Raw genomic sequence first — 15,533 nt, 5'->3', positions numbered from 1 at the left:
ATTATACTTTCCTGTTACTTTTCTGATGTTTACAATAAGAAAATATACAATTAGGAATATAACACTAGAAGTCGAAGAAAAATTGAAAAATATAGATTGTTTCGTTATATGAAGAGAATGAAAAATAGTCCAGGTAAATATCTAGTAAAGTGTGGTTGGAAGATGTTATAGCCGATACAATGTATAAAAAAGAAGAAGAGAATAAAAACTTTATGAAAATATATTGATAACGAAATTTTCAGCACTTTCCAGAAGTTGATTTAAAATAGTAAATTTGTCAATTTTTACAAATTATGAATCAAAACAATTTCATGTACGTACAAATTTAAAAGACGAACTATGCTCTTGATATCTGACGCTTACGTTGTTTGCGCAGTTTATGTGTTTGTTTTGGTGGAAGGAGAAACTGGGAATTTACGAATTCTACAAGTGGGAAAAAAATAAACTAAAGGTTAGTGGATTTTCTTTATCGGTACAAATAAAGAACAATTTGCATGTGTCGATGAGTACCTTAAAATATTGAATTAGATTAAACCATTATGCTAGTTACATATGAAGTAACAGCTGACAGCATATAACAAATGTGATGACTTCACGGAAACACAGAAGATAATAAAAACTGTATTTCTTTTCATAATTAATTCTTTGTTCTAACGTTGCTTAATAAACATATATTGTAATTGTAATTTTTGTTTTTAAAAATCCAAAAGTTTTAATATATAATTCGCATTGTATATCATTTCAATGCAATAATTTAATTTAGAAGTATATAGTCGAGCCGGTTTTAACTCCAGACCTCGAATAGTCGATAGATTTTTTAGTATACAAGGGTAGAATGAAAATTTATTTCAATTTATTCATCCATCAAAAATCATTACAGTAAAACATGACAATAATTAATTATTACACTCGATTTTTATATAGTTTTTTTTTGTTATTTACACCGATTATATTCTCTCCTTGAAGCTGTAGAAGTGATTTTTTTTAATCAATTAAATAATTTTTGCTTTCCCAAATCGGTTCCTGATGTCCTCATTTGACTTCTTCCGAATTGTTTTATTCATTATTCGAGTATGGAAAAGTGTATTAGTTAGGTGAAGGTGGGTAAAATTCGATAAATGAAACTACCAAGACAATAAATTAACAATTATATATTTCAACATTAAAATGTGTAAATCAGTTCAATTTTAATGCATAGCGCAAATCGTCTTTGCTATATTCATATTATTATAAACATTTAAACTACGCAACTACTTTGTTATAAACACGTAAATATATTATACAGTATGTCCTTAAAAAACCACGTTTATTTAACTTTTGAAACATACTATTAATTAAATCATTTTATAATTTCGATATTAACGTTTCCATTTATTATTTTGGCTATATTTTATCAATTTTATTTTTTTAATCTTTATATGACATGTCCTCCTAATTTCAATTTTCCAAACTTATATTTCATTTTATACTTTCTCATTATTTTTATTTCCAAAATGAACATTTTATAGAAATCTGATTGGGTCGGATATTAAATATTTAATTTAGTTTAGAAATTTGCGGACTTACTGTATATTAGTTGTTTTTATAAAATTCCAAAATGTTTCATTTTTATATCTAATATGATTGATATTTTGGAATGTGGTTTACAGTTTGTAAATTTCCAATAAATAACTTTTACGAGTATGTCACTGGTGATTCAAAATTAAAAATACAATCGGCCCCGAAGCTTTTTAACAAAATTAGGTTTGTTTATATGGAAGTTATATTGGCTAAATTATGCAACACATTATACACAGTAATATAGTGGATCGCATACAAAAGTAGTTTAATGATCTGATCGCTCATATACCAATCACATTTATTACGTATCAGTCAAAATGTGTGATCATTTATTTGTGTTTTGTGATACAATCGAATAAAAACATTTCTATCTTATGGGAACAAAGCTATCTATAAATTACACTTTTACGTAAATAGAATGACGTTTAAAATGTCATGTTGACGTTCGAGTTGATTGTTAGGTTAGTTATGTTTTTATATCTTCCAGTAAAATGCGACTATCAATGACAAACTAATTGTAAAAAGAAGAATGACCGATAATTTCACTTGATAGTTATATTTGAAAAAGATCACTAAGGATAAAAAAGAAGAAGATTTGACATTTCTTTCGGAATACAATAAGTACTCATTTTGTTTTTATCTTGTGTAAGATTAATTTTGAATCACTTTGTGTTATTAATGTTACATTTACGTTTAAACTAGGTGCTACTCGATATAAAATACTACAAACTATTGTTGGTTCATCACAAATTTGTTAAGCATTGATTTGCTAAAAAATGGTAAAGTTAAAAGTTGAGTTTATCAAAAGTTGTAGTTTTCATTGTTCCGGTATAGGAAAAAATACATAATTTGAGATTGATGTATTGTTTTCCCCCCAAAAAATATATAAAAATAACATTTCTTTTATCATTAGTAAAATTATATATATACACTGAAAAAAAAAACAATTTACAGACACGAAATTATAAAAATTATAATTATAATGAGACTTTTTTTACATAAGATCTTGATTACTGTCTTCTACCGTTAGTAACCACTCGCTCTCTGCTATCCTCCCGAGCCGAGGAGTTTCTTCTTGGAGGAGAGGTTCCCATACTCACCCTACTTTTTCTCGACCTAAAAACGAAAAGGAAATTGCAAAAATGTGTATTTTTGATGCACAAAACTCCGTCAATTTAATCAGATCAGGTATATTAGATAAAAATAAACGCTGTCTAGAAATGTATGCTGTGGCAGGCCAAATTGGGGAAAAAATTCAATATCACAGACAACGGATTAATATAAAAACCGAATTCCGAAGAAAATTAAAGAACTAAACAATTTTTTTTTAGTCAAAAACTTGTTATAATGTATTTTTTAACGATCCTAGAAAAGCAAATTACATCTATGCAATGAATTTTTGTACTTGGAACCTCATATAACGAATTATTTTCGTCAGAACGTCTAATAATAAATTTTTTTAGTCAGAACCTCTATATAAAGATTTTTTTTGGTAAGAACCTCTGGTAATGAATTTTTTTAGTCAAAAACTCGATATAACGAATTTTTAATGATTATAAAAAAACAAATTACCTCTATACAACGAATTTTTTTAGTCAGAACCTCTATATAATGATTTTCTTATGTCAGAACATCTAATAACGAATTTTTCTAATTAGAACGTCTATATAACACAATTTCTTCGTCAGAAAATCTATATAACGAATTTTTTTTAGTCGGAAACCCAATATAGTGAATTTAATTGCTAGTTTATTGAACTGTTTGCATCTTTCCCTCCATATATTGAAAAGAAGAAACTTGTCAACACGTTTCCAGACATCGTATTATGATAAATAGAATGGGATTTTTATTTTATTTTCCATGAATTTTGTAATGCAGTATCAACAGGTTAAACATCGACCGAAATTGACCAACGTTGCCTTTGAACCTCGATATAGCTACATTTCGCCAACTGAACTCCGAAATAACGGTCCCTTGAGATTTGTAATATCTCAAAACGTATTTTTTTTGACATAAAAAGTAGAAAAATGACACTATTTTCATATTATTAGAATATGAGTATCTATATTATGTGATTTACAAGATTTATAATTTCTCTAATGCTAGGATTCGCTTGTTTTGATGTACCAAAAAAAGGTAACCGACTAATTTAATGTTTTGTTTGTTAGATTTAAGTAAATTCGATGGGCGATTGGATTGGTTGACTCAATAGATAGAGCAATAATCATAGTAGATACCGATTCATGCTTATCCGATTAAACTTACCTTTTAAATTTCGCAATATCTTCTCCGTAAACATCCCCGGTTCTCAACGCCGATATCAAATCGTCGAATTCGCCTTTATCGCCATTTTTTTCTCCCCTCTTTAAACTCAAACTTTTATTAATCGACGTTAATATACCTTCTCTGCTATGTTTCCTTTCGAGCGTCAATTTTTTCAAATCGGCTTCCTGTTTGGCTCGTTTTTCTTCTTCCTCTTGACGCCTGCGCATATTTTCGTTGTCTTGTCGTGCCTCGGTGAAAGCGCTCAAAAAAGTATCAAAGATACCGAAGAATTCGTCCGGTTGGGTATTCGCCGGATCTTCTCCGAAGAGACGGACGGCTCTATCGAAACGATTCTAGACGAAAAAAAAAAAATATTTTAAGCGATATAATCACCGACGAGTATGAAAATGATAAACTTTGTGGTACATAACCTAACTTTTGTAAATTTATATAAATAACGTTAAAATTTGATACGGTGATAATAAATACGAATATAAAAATAACCTTCATGTCTTGGTACTGGTCCTCGACTTCGGCAAGTCTACAAGTCGCGGTGGCCTGAAATTCCCTCATCACCGGAACGAATTTATCATTCGCCAAAGGACTTTGACTCCTATGGAACTCAATTTCTCTCGCCACGTCCTTTAGACCAGCTCTAAGTTGCGCCATATCTTTATTCAATTCGCCCAAAGATACTTTGGCCGCTTCTCTCACGTGAGGCAAATCCTCGTCGAGTCTAAGCAGATCTTTGAACTGCAAAAATAAAACCGCGGCAATTAAATTATTTCCCATACGTTTAAAATTATATTTTATACCTTCTTTTCTAATATCTGCACCAAATAATGCAACAACGTCGTCCCTTTCGAGGCGCTCGATTTGGTATCGCCCAATCTATTCAAGGAAGCTAATCTAAAACCCGAAGCGTTCCCTCTAGCCCCCCTATTCATGTAATTTCCCAAAGCCAATACTATTTCCAGGAGTTTTCTCAATCGCCTCGAACGTGAAACTTCTCGAGAAGCTTCCATCACGCTTGTTATCCTCGGTAGGATCTCGTTGAGGGTAACTTGGAAACGTTTCTTGTAATGGAGACTTCGTAGACGTTGTTCGTAATGCGGTACTCTAGGAAATAATAAAAATTACGATATATTATCGAATAGAAATCATATAAACAAAATTCACACTCACTTGGATATTTCGTATAGGAATCTATCGGCTCTAGCTAGAGAATCAATTTCGTCGCTGTGCTCCTCCAATAGAGCGGCCTCTTCGGAACTCGGAGTAAACTTGAGTAATTGCTCTACCATATCCATAGGTAACTGTTCTCTGCTGTCCATGCTTAAGATCGCTTTGGTGATGTCTTCGTCTGACATTTTCAGCTTCGAAAGTAAGATGGTGCAATTTTGAGCTCGTCTGCTATCAATAACCGATAAAATCTTGCTGCGGTTTTTGCCTAATTGTCTCAAATCTTCTATAGACCCGTCATTCTAAATCAAAATCAAAATGTACTCATCAAAATGATACGAAATATTTCGTAAATAGAACCCATCCATTTTAAATATGTCAAACTATAGATCAGGTTCTAGAAAACCACGAAATAAACGGAGATCAAGGTCTAGATCATGTTCTGGATATTCCCAAGTGACCTTAAGAGGTAGTAGGAAGTACAAGTCACTCCCAGGTTCCATATCACGTTCAGACTCTAGAACCTCAAGATCCCGATCTGGTTCCATAAGATAGACATCGTATTCTGGATAAATGGAAGCTAGATTAAGATTCAGATCGTGTCCAGGTTCAAGGAAACTTAGATCACGACCAGGTTCAGAGGTCGCGTTCTGGTTTACCAAAAGAGAAATCAAGGTCTAGATCACGTTTTGGATCCGTTCAAATGGCGTCAAGATCTAGATCACATTCAGGTTCGAAATCGAGGAAGTATAAGTTACTCTGAGAAAACCGAGATCATGTTCCGGATCAGTTAAAGCTGTTTCGAGTTCTATGAAATCTCATTAAGGTTCCAGTGAATCAGATCATGTTCTTGATCTGTATTAAGATCTAGATCACGTTCAAGTTTTGGAATCTCAACATCCCGATCAGGTTCCGGAAGATGGAGATCGTATTCAGGATAAGTCGGAGCTGCATGAAGGTTCATATCGCGTCCAGGTACAAGGAAAATCTGGTTCAGTAGGTTCAAGTGATCCGGCATACTACTTATATATAAAAAAAAATATATTTTGTTTGGCATTAGGTTCCAAGATCAGGATCTAAACGTTCTAGATATGGGTCTGCTGAATCGTGGTAGGGTTTCCTAAAGGTTTCGTTCAGGATCATTCATCTAGATCAAAATCTCGTTCACAACGATCTAGATCTGGCCGAATAAGATCCTTTTCTAGGTCCAGAAGAATTGGATCTGATTCTAGATGACCACATTCAAGCTCAGCTAGATCAAGATCTTGTTCTGCTAGATCATCTTGCTCACGACGATCTAGATCTGGTTTAATAAGATACCGTACTAAATAGGATCATGTTCTGGATCCAGAAGATCTCGATGTGGTTCTACCAAAACCGTCTCAAAAAATCTGTTTAATTGGAAATAGTGAAATTTGTGGTTCTAATAGAAAATGTCACTCACCGTAACCCCATTTTTCTGGTAAGCACTAAACAACTTATCGATACAATCCAATTCCATGGTATTATAAAGTTTGGTATCGTCAAGTTCGTTCCAAATGGTCCCGTTCAATTTGGCGTCCGGCAATTTCGACCAATTGAAACTCTTGAGAGGATTGGAGGGTTGCGGAATATTTTTCTTCGTTATTTCGATTTTTAATGGTTCCGTTGGAGGAGCCAACGGAGCGCAAGGCGGCGGGGGAGGACCTGGCGGTCCGGGCGGTGGCGGAGGAGGTGCCAAAGGAGGAGGCGGAGGTATAACGTTGACGTATTCGTTTTTACATTCTACCGTCGAATTTTCTAAAGATTTGTTGAGACTGATGGCTTTCGCGTCGTCTGGAATCGATCCCGAATTAACGAGGAGTTCGAGACGGTGGCGTTCGCCTCTTTCGGACGTTACCTGGCGATCCAGATCGGCTGCTTTGTATTCCAATTCACTTAATCTAAAAAAATTTGTAAACCGTATCGATAATTATTACAAAACAATAATATAAATTATATAAATACTGGATATTTCAGTCTAATAGGCTAGTAATAGGTTTAATACATATTCAAGAAACAAATTATGTTTTTTTTTACAACGATAACCCTAGATCTGACTCTAAAAGAAAATTTTTAAACTATTTTTAGGTTAGAAATCCTCTTAGTATACAAAAGAATAGAAATTCTGGGTTTTTATAGCGATATCCCTAGATTTGAGTCTAATAGAGAGATTTCTTCATATTTTTAGGTTAGAATTCCTTTTAGAATACAAATTATGATGTTTTTTAAAGATATCTTTAGATTTGGGTGTTACAGAGAGGCTTCTATTGGTTTTTAGGGTTTAAATGGTTTCAGTACGCATTCAGGAAACATATTCTGGCATTTTTATAGCGATATCTCTAGATCTGAGTCTTATAGACAGCCTTCTATTCTTTTCTAGGTTAGAAGTAGTTTCAATTCTCATCCAGTAAACGCTTTTGCGGTTTTTATAGCGATATCCCTAGATTTGATTCTAATAGAGAAGTTTATGTTCTTGTCTAGGCCAGAAAGCGGTTCAATACACTTCCAGGAAATAAATTCTGGAATATTTATAGCGATATCCCAAGATCTGAGTCTGATAGAGAGATGCCTCCACATTTTTAGGTTAGAAAATTGTTTAGTAGACATCTAGGACAAAAATTCGGGATTTTTATAGCGATATACCAGGATGAGAGTCTAATAGGGAGGTTTCTATTCTTTTTTATGTTAGAAACCGTTTAAAAACACACCCATGTAACACATGTAGCGATATCTGAGACTGGAGAGAGAATAGAGAGGTTATTTTATATTTTTAGGTTAGAAATCGTTGCAATACACATCCAAGAAACAAGATTTGCGATTTTTATAGCGTTATCTCCAGATCTGAGTTTTATAGAGAGCCTTCTATTCTTTTCTAGGTTAGAAGTAGTTTCAATTCTCATCCAGTAAACACTTTTGTGGTTTTTATAGCGATATGCTTAGATCTGAGTCTAAATAGAGAAGTTTCTATTCTTTTCTAGGTTAGAAATTGATTCAGTACACATCCAGGACACAAATTGTACGGTTTTTTTAGAATCTGATACTAATAGAAAGGTTTTCATTTTTTTCTAGGTTAAAAATCAGTTTATTAGACTTGAGAATGGAAATTCTGTGAGTTTTTATAGAGATATCTCTAAATTTGAAGTCTAATAAACAAATTTTTATTAATTTTTAGGTTAAATATTCTTTCAGTACCCGTGAGGCTAGATATATAGGGAAGTTTATAGCGATATGCTTAGATCTGAGTCTAATGGAGAAGTTTCTATTCTTTTCTAGGTTAGAAATTGATTCAGTAGATTTCGATGTAACAAATTTTGCGGTTTCAGTTTAATAGAGACTTTTTTAAAATTAAAAATTGATTTAGTACACATCTAGGAAACGAATTTTGGATTTTTATAGCCCTACTGGTATTTCCAATATTGGATCGAGATTTAAATTTAGGAAAAGTTAGTGAAGAATTTAAAATTTGTATTCAAATTACCACTAAATTTAATCAAAAATGATCAAAACACGAGATGTTTCCTTTATTTAGTACCATCAGCGCCATCTCTTAATCAAGTTACAAACTATATACTAATAGAGCTTTGTACAAGACAGTAAACATTAAAAGAGTGGTTCTTGTTACCGGTATTCGTTTATAGATGGCAGCATTCGAACGTTCACTTTTATATTAAAAGAGAAATTTTATATTTACCTTTGTCTCGTCTCGATATGAGCGCTAGTTTCCTTTTCCAATCTTTCCTTAATTCTCGACAAACTAGTTTCCAAATCCTCTTTCTCCTGCAATCGATGATCCAATTCCTGCTCCTTTTTAGCCAATTTATTCGACATATCGACGTTTTCTTTTTCCAATTCATCGGCTTTCGTTCTAGCGGCTACTAATTCTTCTTCTTTCGCTAGTAGATGTACTATTTCTTTAACGTTTATGTTCAAAGGGCATACATCGGGATCTTTAACGGCGTTTTTGTCTTCGGTTTGTTGCAATACTATTTGTTGTACGATTCTATCGAATAGCAACCAATGTTGGGGATAAGATCCGTAGTCTAGGGGCAATAGAAGGCAATGTTCCAATAAGGAAAGTAGATGCGGATAAGCGGAGGTGTGCGATAATTTTTTCCTTATCAATTCGAACATCGAAGTGGCGCTTTTCGTATCGATATGTTCCTTTTCGAATTTCCTCGCCAATTCCTTTTCGTCTTCGTTCCGAACTATTTCGAAAAAGTCCAAATGTCGATTTAGGGTTTCGTTTTCGTGTCCGCGAAGTTTATCGATTACCGGTTGTATTCCTAACATTAGAAATTCGTACCGGAGGTGCAGGCGAAATTCCAAATTTTCTTGACCTTGACCGTAATTCAATACGGCGTTGACAAATGACATAATCGCCGTTTTTAGGTTAACTTCGTCCCTATAAACTCCTAAAACGATATAAAATTTGATATTGTTCGATATTGAGACTCGAGGTTTTCGGTAATACCTGTCGATCTGTCCAAATCGTTGACTATTCCTTGAAACCTCGTCCTTTCGAAAGCGAATTTTTGATAGTGCAACATGGCGTCTAAAACTTTTTTGTGCCCGCCGGAAACGAGGCATACCGCCCCCAATATTTCAAGGGCCGCGATTTTGGTTTTTATATTTTCCGTACTTAAAGATTGAGCAATTGTATTTATACTAGTCGGATGTGCTAATACGTGTGCTCTGCCCGTCTAAAAAAACACTAAATTAGTTGTTACCTCCAAAAGATAATGATGTATACGAAGATCGAATCAAAAATAATAATGAAATGAGGAATCTTTCGAAATTGTTCGTTTTTTTTGGTTCTAAAAAATCGAAAAATCGTCCAAAAATCAATTTTTACAACGAATATATCGAAAGAAATACGTATATCGAGCTGGGGGGACTATTTCGGGGCCCAAAGAGTTTTTTTAAATTCGATCTAAGTTGTAGATATGTATGATTCCGCAACGACTGGCCTCTCGATTTATTTCTGGTCAACGCAAAGTCCAGACGTACCGGAATCACGAAATATATAAAAAATAATCATGATTTTTCGATATTTTATAACCAAAAATGGTAATTTTGATAAAAAAGACGATGAATTCTTAAAGAATTGGTGATTCTTGATTCTTCTGATGGATTTTCATCAATTAAAACTTACATTTAACCATTGGAATGACGTATAAGACGTACATTGTATGAAAATTGATAGTTTCAAGGGGATACTATGTATGTATGGTTGCCTACCTCACAGGATAAGATTGCAATACAAATAATAATCATTTTTTTTTTTGAAAAAATTTCTTACCGAATTGTTCATGAGCGCCTTGACGCAACCAATTATACTCGTATGTATAGTACTTTGAGATGTAAAATAGTCCATTCTCTCCAAAAAATCTAATAGAGCCACGAGACCGTCTAATTCGATGAATTTTATCACAAAACTGTGCGTAGATGTTCTCAAAGCAGTTTTCAGACCATCTATTTGTTTTGTCCTACATCTAACTTCTTCTTCGACGTTCGATTCTGGATATTGCAACTGAAAACGGTTTTTACATACTAATCATTGAGGTTATGTGCTGCTGATCAAAATAGAAAGAAAAACGATTCGAATACGGGCATTTCGATTCGAAAAATCTCGAATCTGGAATCAATTTCGTCGACGATCGCGTGTTTCCTGATCTAAGAAATTATCCGTAGGAATTTTGATATAATCGAACGCCATTTTCCTTATTTGACGAGTTAACACAACTTTATATAACAACATTATTTTATAATCAATTAATTAAACTTTCCATTTTCTTATTTCGTAATAATATAGATCGTTCTTAGTATAAAAAAAGAAACCGAAGAAGAACTAGGTCTTGTTTATTACTTAACTGTATACAAGACGATATATTTTTTAGGAAAACACTCAATAGGGTCCTTGCACTATTTTTTAATTTATTTAAACGGAATATTAGTTCATAAAAAACAAATTTAAATACCTAAACGACGCGCCAAAACGCGTTTGTTGTCACTAAACAGAGTGTGACGTAGAAAGTAAGTAAACAGACTTAAGTGAGGTTATAAGTAAATACAGTTTAAACACTGGGACGGCCGACCAAATAAAAATTTTCGAGAGAAAACAATAATTTAAAACTTCCAATATAAGTTTTATCTATTCGTATTTAAAAAATGTCATTTTTTGTCGTAGTTTGGTACAGATTCGGAAAATTATATGTTGAGGAAACTAACAAAATGCAAAAGAAGTATAAAAAAAACTGTTCCAATCAAATTCGATTGCAAGAAAGATCGGAAAAGGGCATTTCGCGAAACACCTCGTCCGTTGGCATTAAAACGTCAAAAAAACCGACATTATCGAAGATGTAAATCCTATTTAGGTCATCATTTCAATTAAAATAGTCTTTGAAACCCTTACAAAAACAAAAATCGCACCAAACAACCAATTACCTCCACTCACGACAACAACGCGGCGAATACGTACTTACTTTCTACGTCACAACCGCAGAATCATGTTTTGTGTCATTTTATTACTTTCGATCTAATACTTACCGTCGCTAAAGTTCGCAGTCTTTCAATGTAATGTTCAGGAGCGTGTGTTTGGTCCACAGTATCCTCACCCTTTCTTGAGCAATAAATCTGCCATTTTTTCTGCGGAGGTAAGCTCATCATTGCCGCCTTATTAGGGGCCGTCAAATCGAGCTCCTCCTGAAAAAAATTATTTGAGACAATGCTAAATACTTTGTTCATTTGTAAGTAATATAGAAGTTAACGTCTCGCGGTATGTCCGCAATCAATATCTACACCAAGAACTCAAAAACAGTCGGAGAAAAGTGGTAAAGAAGATTGTCGAAGGTCACGAAAAACGACTCCATAATCTCGATAGTCAAGATCCGGAGGCAAAAACTCGAAAATTTCGATAATACGGAAAACACATTTTTGGAAAATTATGCCGCGTTTTGCATGTGATATTTTGGAAAGTTGCCTCGGTTTATTAGTTTAGATTCAATTTTACAACCTAACGTGCAACTGGGGATTAAACTAAGGTTTAAACTACTGGTTAACCTCTTCAAAGAATACAAAGAAACGTTTTCGATAGAAGCACTACAAGCACTTTTTTCTGCCGCGTCGACAATGTTGATAAATTCTTCGTCATCATCATCGATTTCGTCAAATCTTTCTACCAAAACCCTTCACAATATTGACCAAAGTTTAAACTACCCCCGGAGCGTTTAAACCGGAGTCGATATCTACAGTTTGAGTTTTATTTGTAAAATTGGGCCTTAAAGGCACAAAGACGCACTTTTTGCGCGGGATAGTGCGTCTCGCATTCTACCCGCATCGACGTTATTATACAATAAAAAAATTCTTTGGTTTTTTCTTTACATTCGATCGAAATGGCAAGCTCGATTTTTTTAATTAACGGCGTAAATAAAATTCGAGTTAATTACATTTTTTTCCGCATTAGATGTCAATTATAACATGGTTAACGATCGTTACATATCTTCCTTATGCGTGATCGAGGAAAACACTTTCTCGAACCGTTTTTGTGATTGTGGGTCTATTAGTTTTGATCAGTCACTTAAGTTTGGACATAAATTGACGCGAAAGTGACAAAAAACTTTTTAGAATTTCAAATTTACGCATACAAACCTTTTAATGGACTAACATATTTTAAAAAAATGTTTTGCTCGAGGACTTACCACAAGCTCGGCGAATTTGACGTCTAATTCTTCTTGCGAAGGCATCGGTTGCGTTGGGGTTATGGCTTGCAGCGTAAGAGTACCTGTATTTTCCACTACGCAGTAAGTTATTTCGGGCGGTTCATCATCCTTTAAGAAAAAAAAAAACAAAAACGTATCATAACTTCGCCCATTTTTATTCCCGCAATAAAACTCCTCCTGTAAATACGAGAATGGTTCCAAAAGTACCTGGCCCGCAAAGAAAACACAAAATTTTGAAAAAATTAACCCACGCGCCTTCCAAAAAACCGATTTTTGTCTTCTTTCTCGCCTTTCTGTTCCATTGGGGGCAATCGCGACGCCACTGGTTTTCGTAGATCGTACGGTCTCGTCTAAACTTTGCTACCCAATATTTTATTATTAATAACGAAGAACGGGTACTTCTGGAACCGTTCTCGTAACTATTTAAGGAACGACAATACTTTTTCTGGATAATAAAATGTACAGATTTCGAAATGTCAAGTTTCGTCCGAGGACGAGTGCTATATCTGACTAGCCCAGACCTCCGGACAATTTATTACACGAAAATAATTAAACTTTATTGCTTGTAGGCAACCGAAGAATCACTTTCGATTTATTTAGCTAGTGGCGACGGTATTTAAATAAATAAGGATATAAAAATGACAGGACAGGACTCGGTTGAACCAAAAACTTTTATCGATTCGGGTTCTTACTTAATTTTAGTTATTTGTTCGATCGTAATTTGGATTTGAACTCGCTAAATCGTAGTTTGTTTTTTGTATATTGGAATTTTATTTATTCCTATCGATTTTTTTTTGTAATTAAGTCTGGCGATGAAAATCAGTGGCCTTGCATGATGAGGGACTGCCGAAACATCGTTTACGGTGGGCAGGGACTAACTTTTAACCCAGTGGTGAAATGTCTTCTTACGAAACCAGAGTTGGTTTAATTAGTAAGATGATTTATTGGGAATTCAGTCGTTTTCATACTAAAAACAAAGCCCTACAGTACAAGAATCGGAGTTTTAGAAAATTCAAAGATTACCGCGTCCAATACATCGCCAGACACGAATCGTATTGAGCACTTATGTAAAAAATCAACTGTACGAAACATTTTATGTCCCGAGCCGGTCCTGTGCTTTCTAAATCCAAAGGAATGCGATTTAAGAATCTTTGTATTGAAAGTGTGTGTTGTCGAATTCGTTGTGTAGTTGTTAGATAAAAAAAAAATATTTTACTTTCATTTCATATAGTAATTCAATTTCTATCGAACAATTTTCGATTGCATGTGGTGTCATAATTGGCTTTTCTTTTATAAATAGACGATTACTGCAATGGTAAACGATTTATTTTTATACCAAAATCCTAGAAATCGGAGAACTAAATTGTTGAAATAATCAACTTGAATTTGATAAAATTATTGAAGATCTTCAATGCAAAAACCTACTGTATTAGCAATATTGAACAAACTTGCGTTAGAATCAAGATATTTGGACGCAAACATCCAAATAATAATTATTAAGTGACTGTTTTAAGTCTGAGCACTCAAACATCTTTCGAGCAAATCCCCTCCGTAAATTGGACCTTCTGAACGGTGTCATTTAGAGCAGCCTTGCGCTTACATAAAGACAAAGCCTCCAGCTTTACTCCGAGTACACCAACTGTTTTCATCCGTAGGCTTCTTGTGGTAATACGTGGCCCTCCGTGGCTTGCATTCATCATAACCAGCAGGATCTTCAATCTTCAACGTTTTCTTCGCCCAAAAATTGCAATTTATCGGTGCGGCATCCAATGAGACTTTCCACGTCCATGTGCCATCTCCCGAAACGATCAAATCATCTTCTGGTAGTCCTCTTCCTTCTACTCTGCTCCGGCTTCCTTTAGAACCATGTAGTTAATCGATTTCATCGCGATTCATCGAGTTTGATGCCTCGTCGATCAATTAAAAACTAATACGAAGTTCAAAAGGCAGTACACCGAATCAACACAACAGTTTAGAACTTTTTAAATTCCCAGCGATTAGGGGGTTGCGGATGCGACCCTATCGAGGGATATTGTGCGAAAATTTTCGATAAATTACTTGAAAATAACGAAAAACTAAAAAAGACACATTCGCTACGATGTTTTCGCTTCCAATGCCGAAGGTTTCTAAGCGCAGGAACTCAAAATATCGTCAACAGATTTATTTGTGTTTTTTTTTTACAAAAACTGAATAATACTCTATAACAGATCCGGTCTTGTCTAGATGTATTGAGATTCTAAAATTCGGCGTCTTCGACTTACTTTTTATAAACCGCGGAATCTGTTTGATGTTTGTTTTTTTTAATTTCTACGAAGGTCTATGTAAGAAGTTTTTGTAGCGCAGTTTAGTTAGTTTATAATAAATAGTCGTAGTTTCCAGATCGAATTAATGAAGTAATCGAAGAATTCAAATAAATTAGTTAAGTGATTGCGATAAGTGAATTATATTATAAGTTAGTGTAAGTGTGAAGTATTTAAATAAATAAGATATCGTTTGTTTTTTTTTAAGTTCGTTTCTTTTGAATAATTTCTACGAAGGTCTATGTAAGAAGTTTTTGTAGCGCAGTTTAGTTAGTTTATAATAAATAGTCGTAGTTTCCAGATCGAATTAATAAAGTAATCGAAGAATTCAAATAAATTAGTTAAGCGATTGTGATAAGTGGATTATATTATAAGTTAGTGTAAGTGTGAAGTATTTAAATAAATAAGATATCGTTTGTTTTTTTTTAAATTCGTTTCTTTTGAATAATTTCTACGAAAGTCTATACAAGGAGTTTTTGTAGCGCAG

The 15,533-nt window shown here is 33.8% G+C and overlaps 1 protein-coding gene across 9 annotated transcripts in view; it reads right to left on the bottom strand.

Moving 5' to 3' along the window:
* Window positions 1-1,135: 1,135 nt before the first annotated feature.
* Window positions 1,136-15,533, bottom strand: part of LOC130895903 (disheveled-associated activator of morphogenesis 1) — a 73,744-nt gene continuing 59,346 nt past the window's right edge. For all 9 annotated transcript variants that reach the window (XM_057803499.1, XM_057803505.1, XM_057803504.1 and 6 more), the window contains 11 exons: window positions 12,726-12,854; window positions 11,575-11,730; window positions 10,328-10,558; window positions 9,500-9,728; window positions 8,720-9,440; window positions 6,452-6,929; window positions 5,011-5,309; window positions 4,641-4,944; window positions 4,330-4,578; window positions 3,826-4,178; window positions 1,136-2,676 (listed from right to left, as the gene is read on the bottom strand). In XM_057803499.1, the coding sequence (XP_057659482.1) occupies window positions 2,571-2,676; window positions 3,826-4,178; window positions 4,330-4,578; window positions 4,641-4,944; window positions 5,011-5,309; window positions 6,452-6,929; window positions 8,720-9,440; window positions 9,500-9,728; window positions 10,328-10,558; window positions 11,575-11,730; window positions 12,726-12,854 (3,255 nt within the window). In that variant the 3' untranslated portion in view covers window positions 1,136-2,570. The remainder of the gene's footprint in view (window positions 2,677-3,825; window positions 4,179-4,329; window positions 4,579-4,640; window positions 4,945-5,010; window positions 5,310-6,451; window positions 6,930-8,719; window positions 9,441-9,499; window positions 9,729-10,327; window positions 10,559-11,574; window positions 11,731-12,725; window positions 12,855-15,533) is intronic.

The sequence above is a fragment of the Diorhabda carinulata genome, chromosome 6, assembly GCF_026250575.1.
Source record: "Diorhabda carinulata isolate Delta chromosome 6, icDioCari1.1, whole genome shotgun sequence".
Lineage (NCBI taxonomy): Eukaryota > Metazoa > Arthropoda > Insecta > Coleoptera > Chrysomelidae > Diorhabda > Diorhabda carinulata.
Note: the sequence above shows the minus strand (reverse complement) of the source record. Positions and strands in the feature narration are given on the sequence as shown.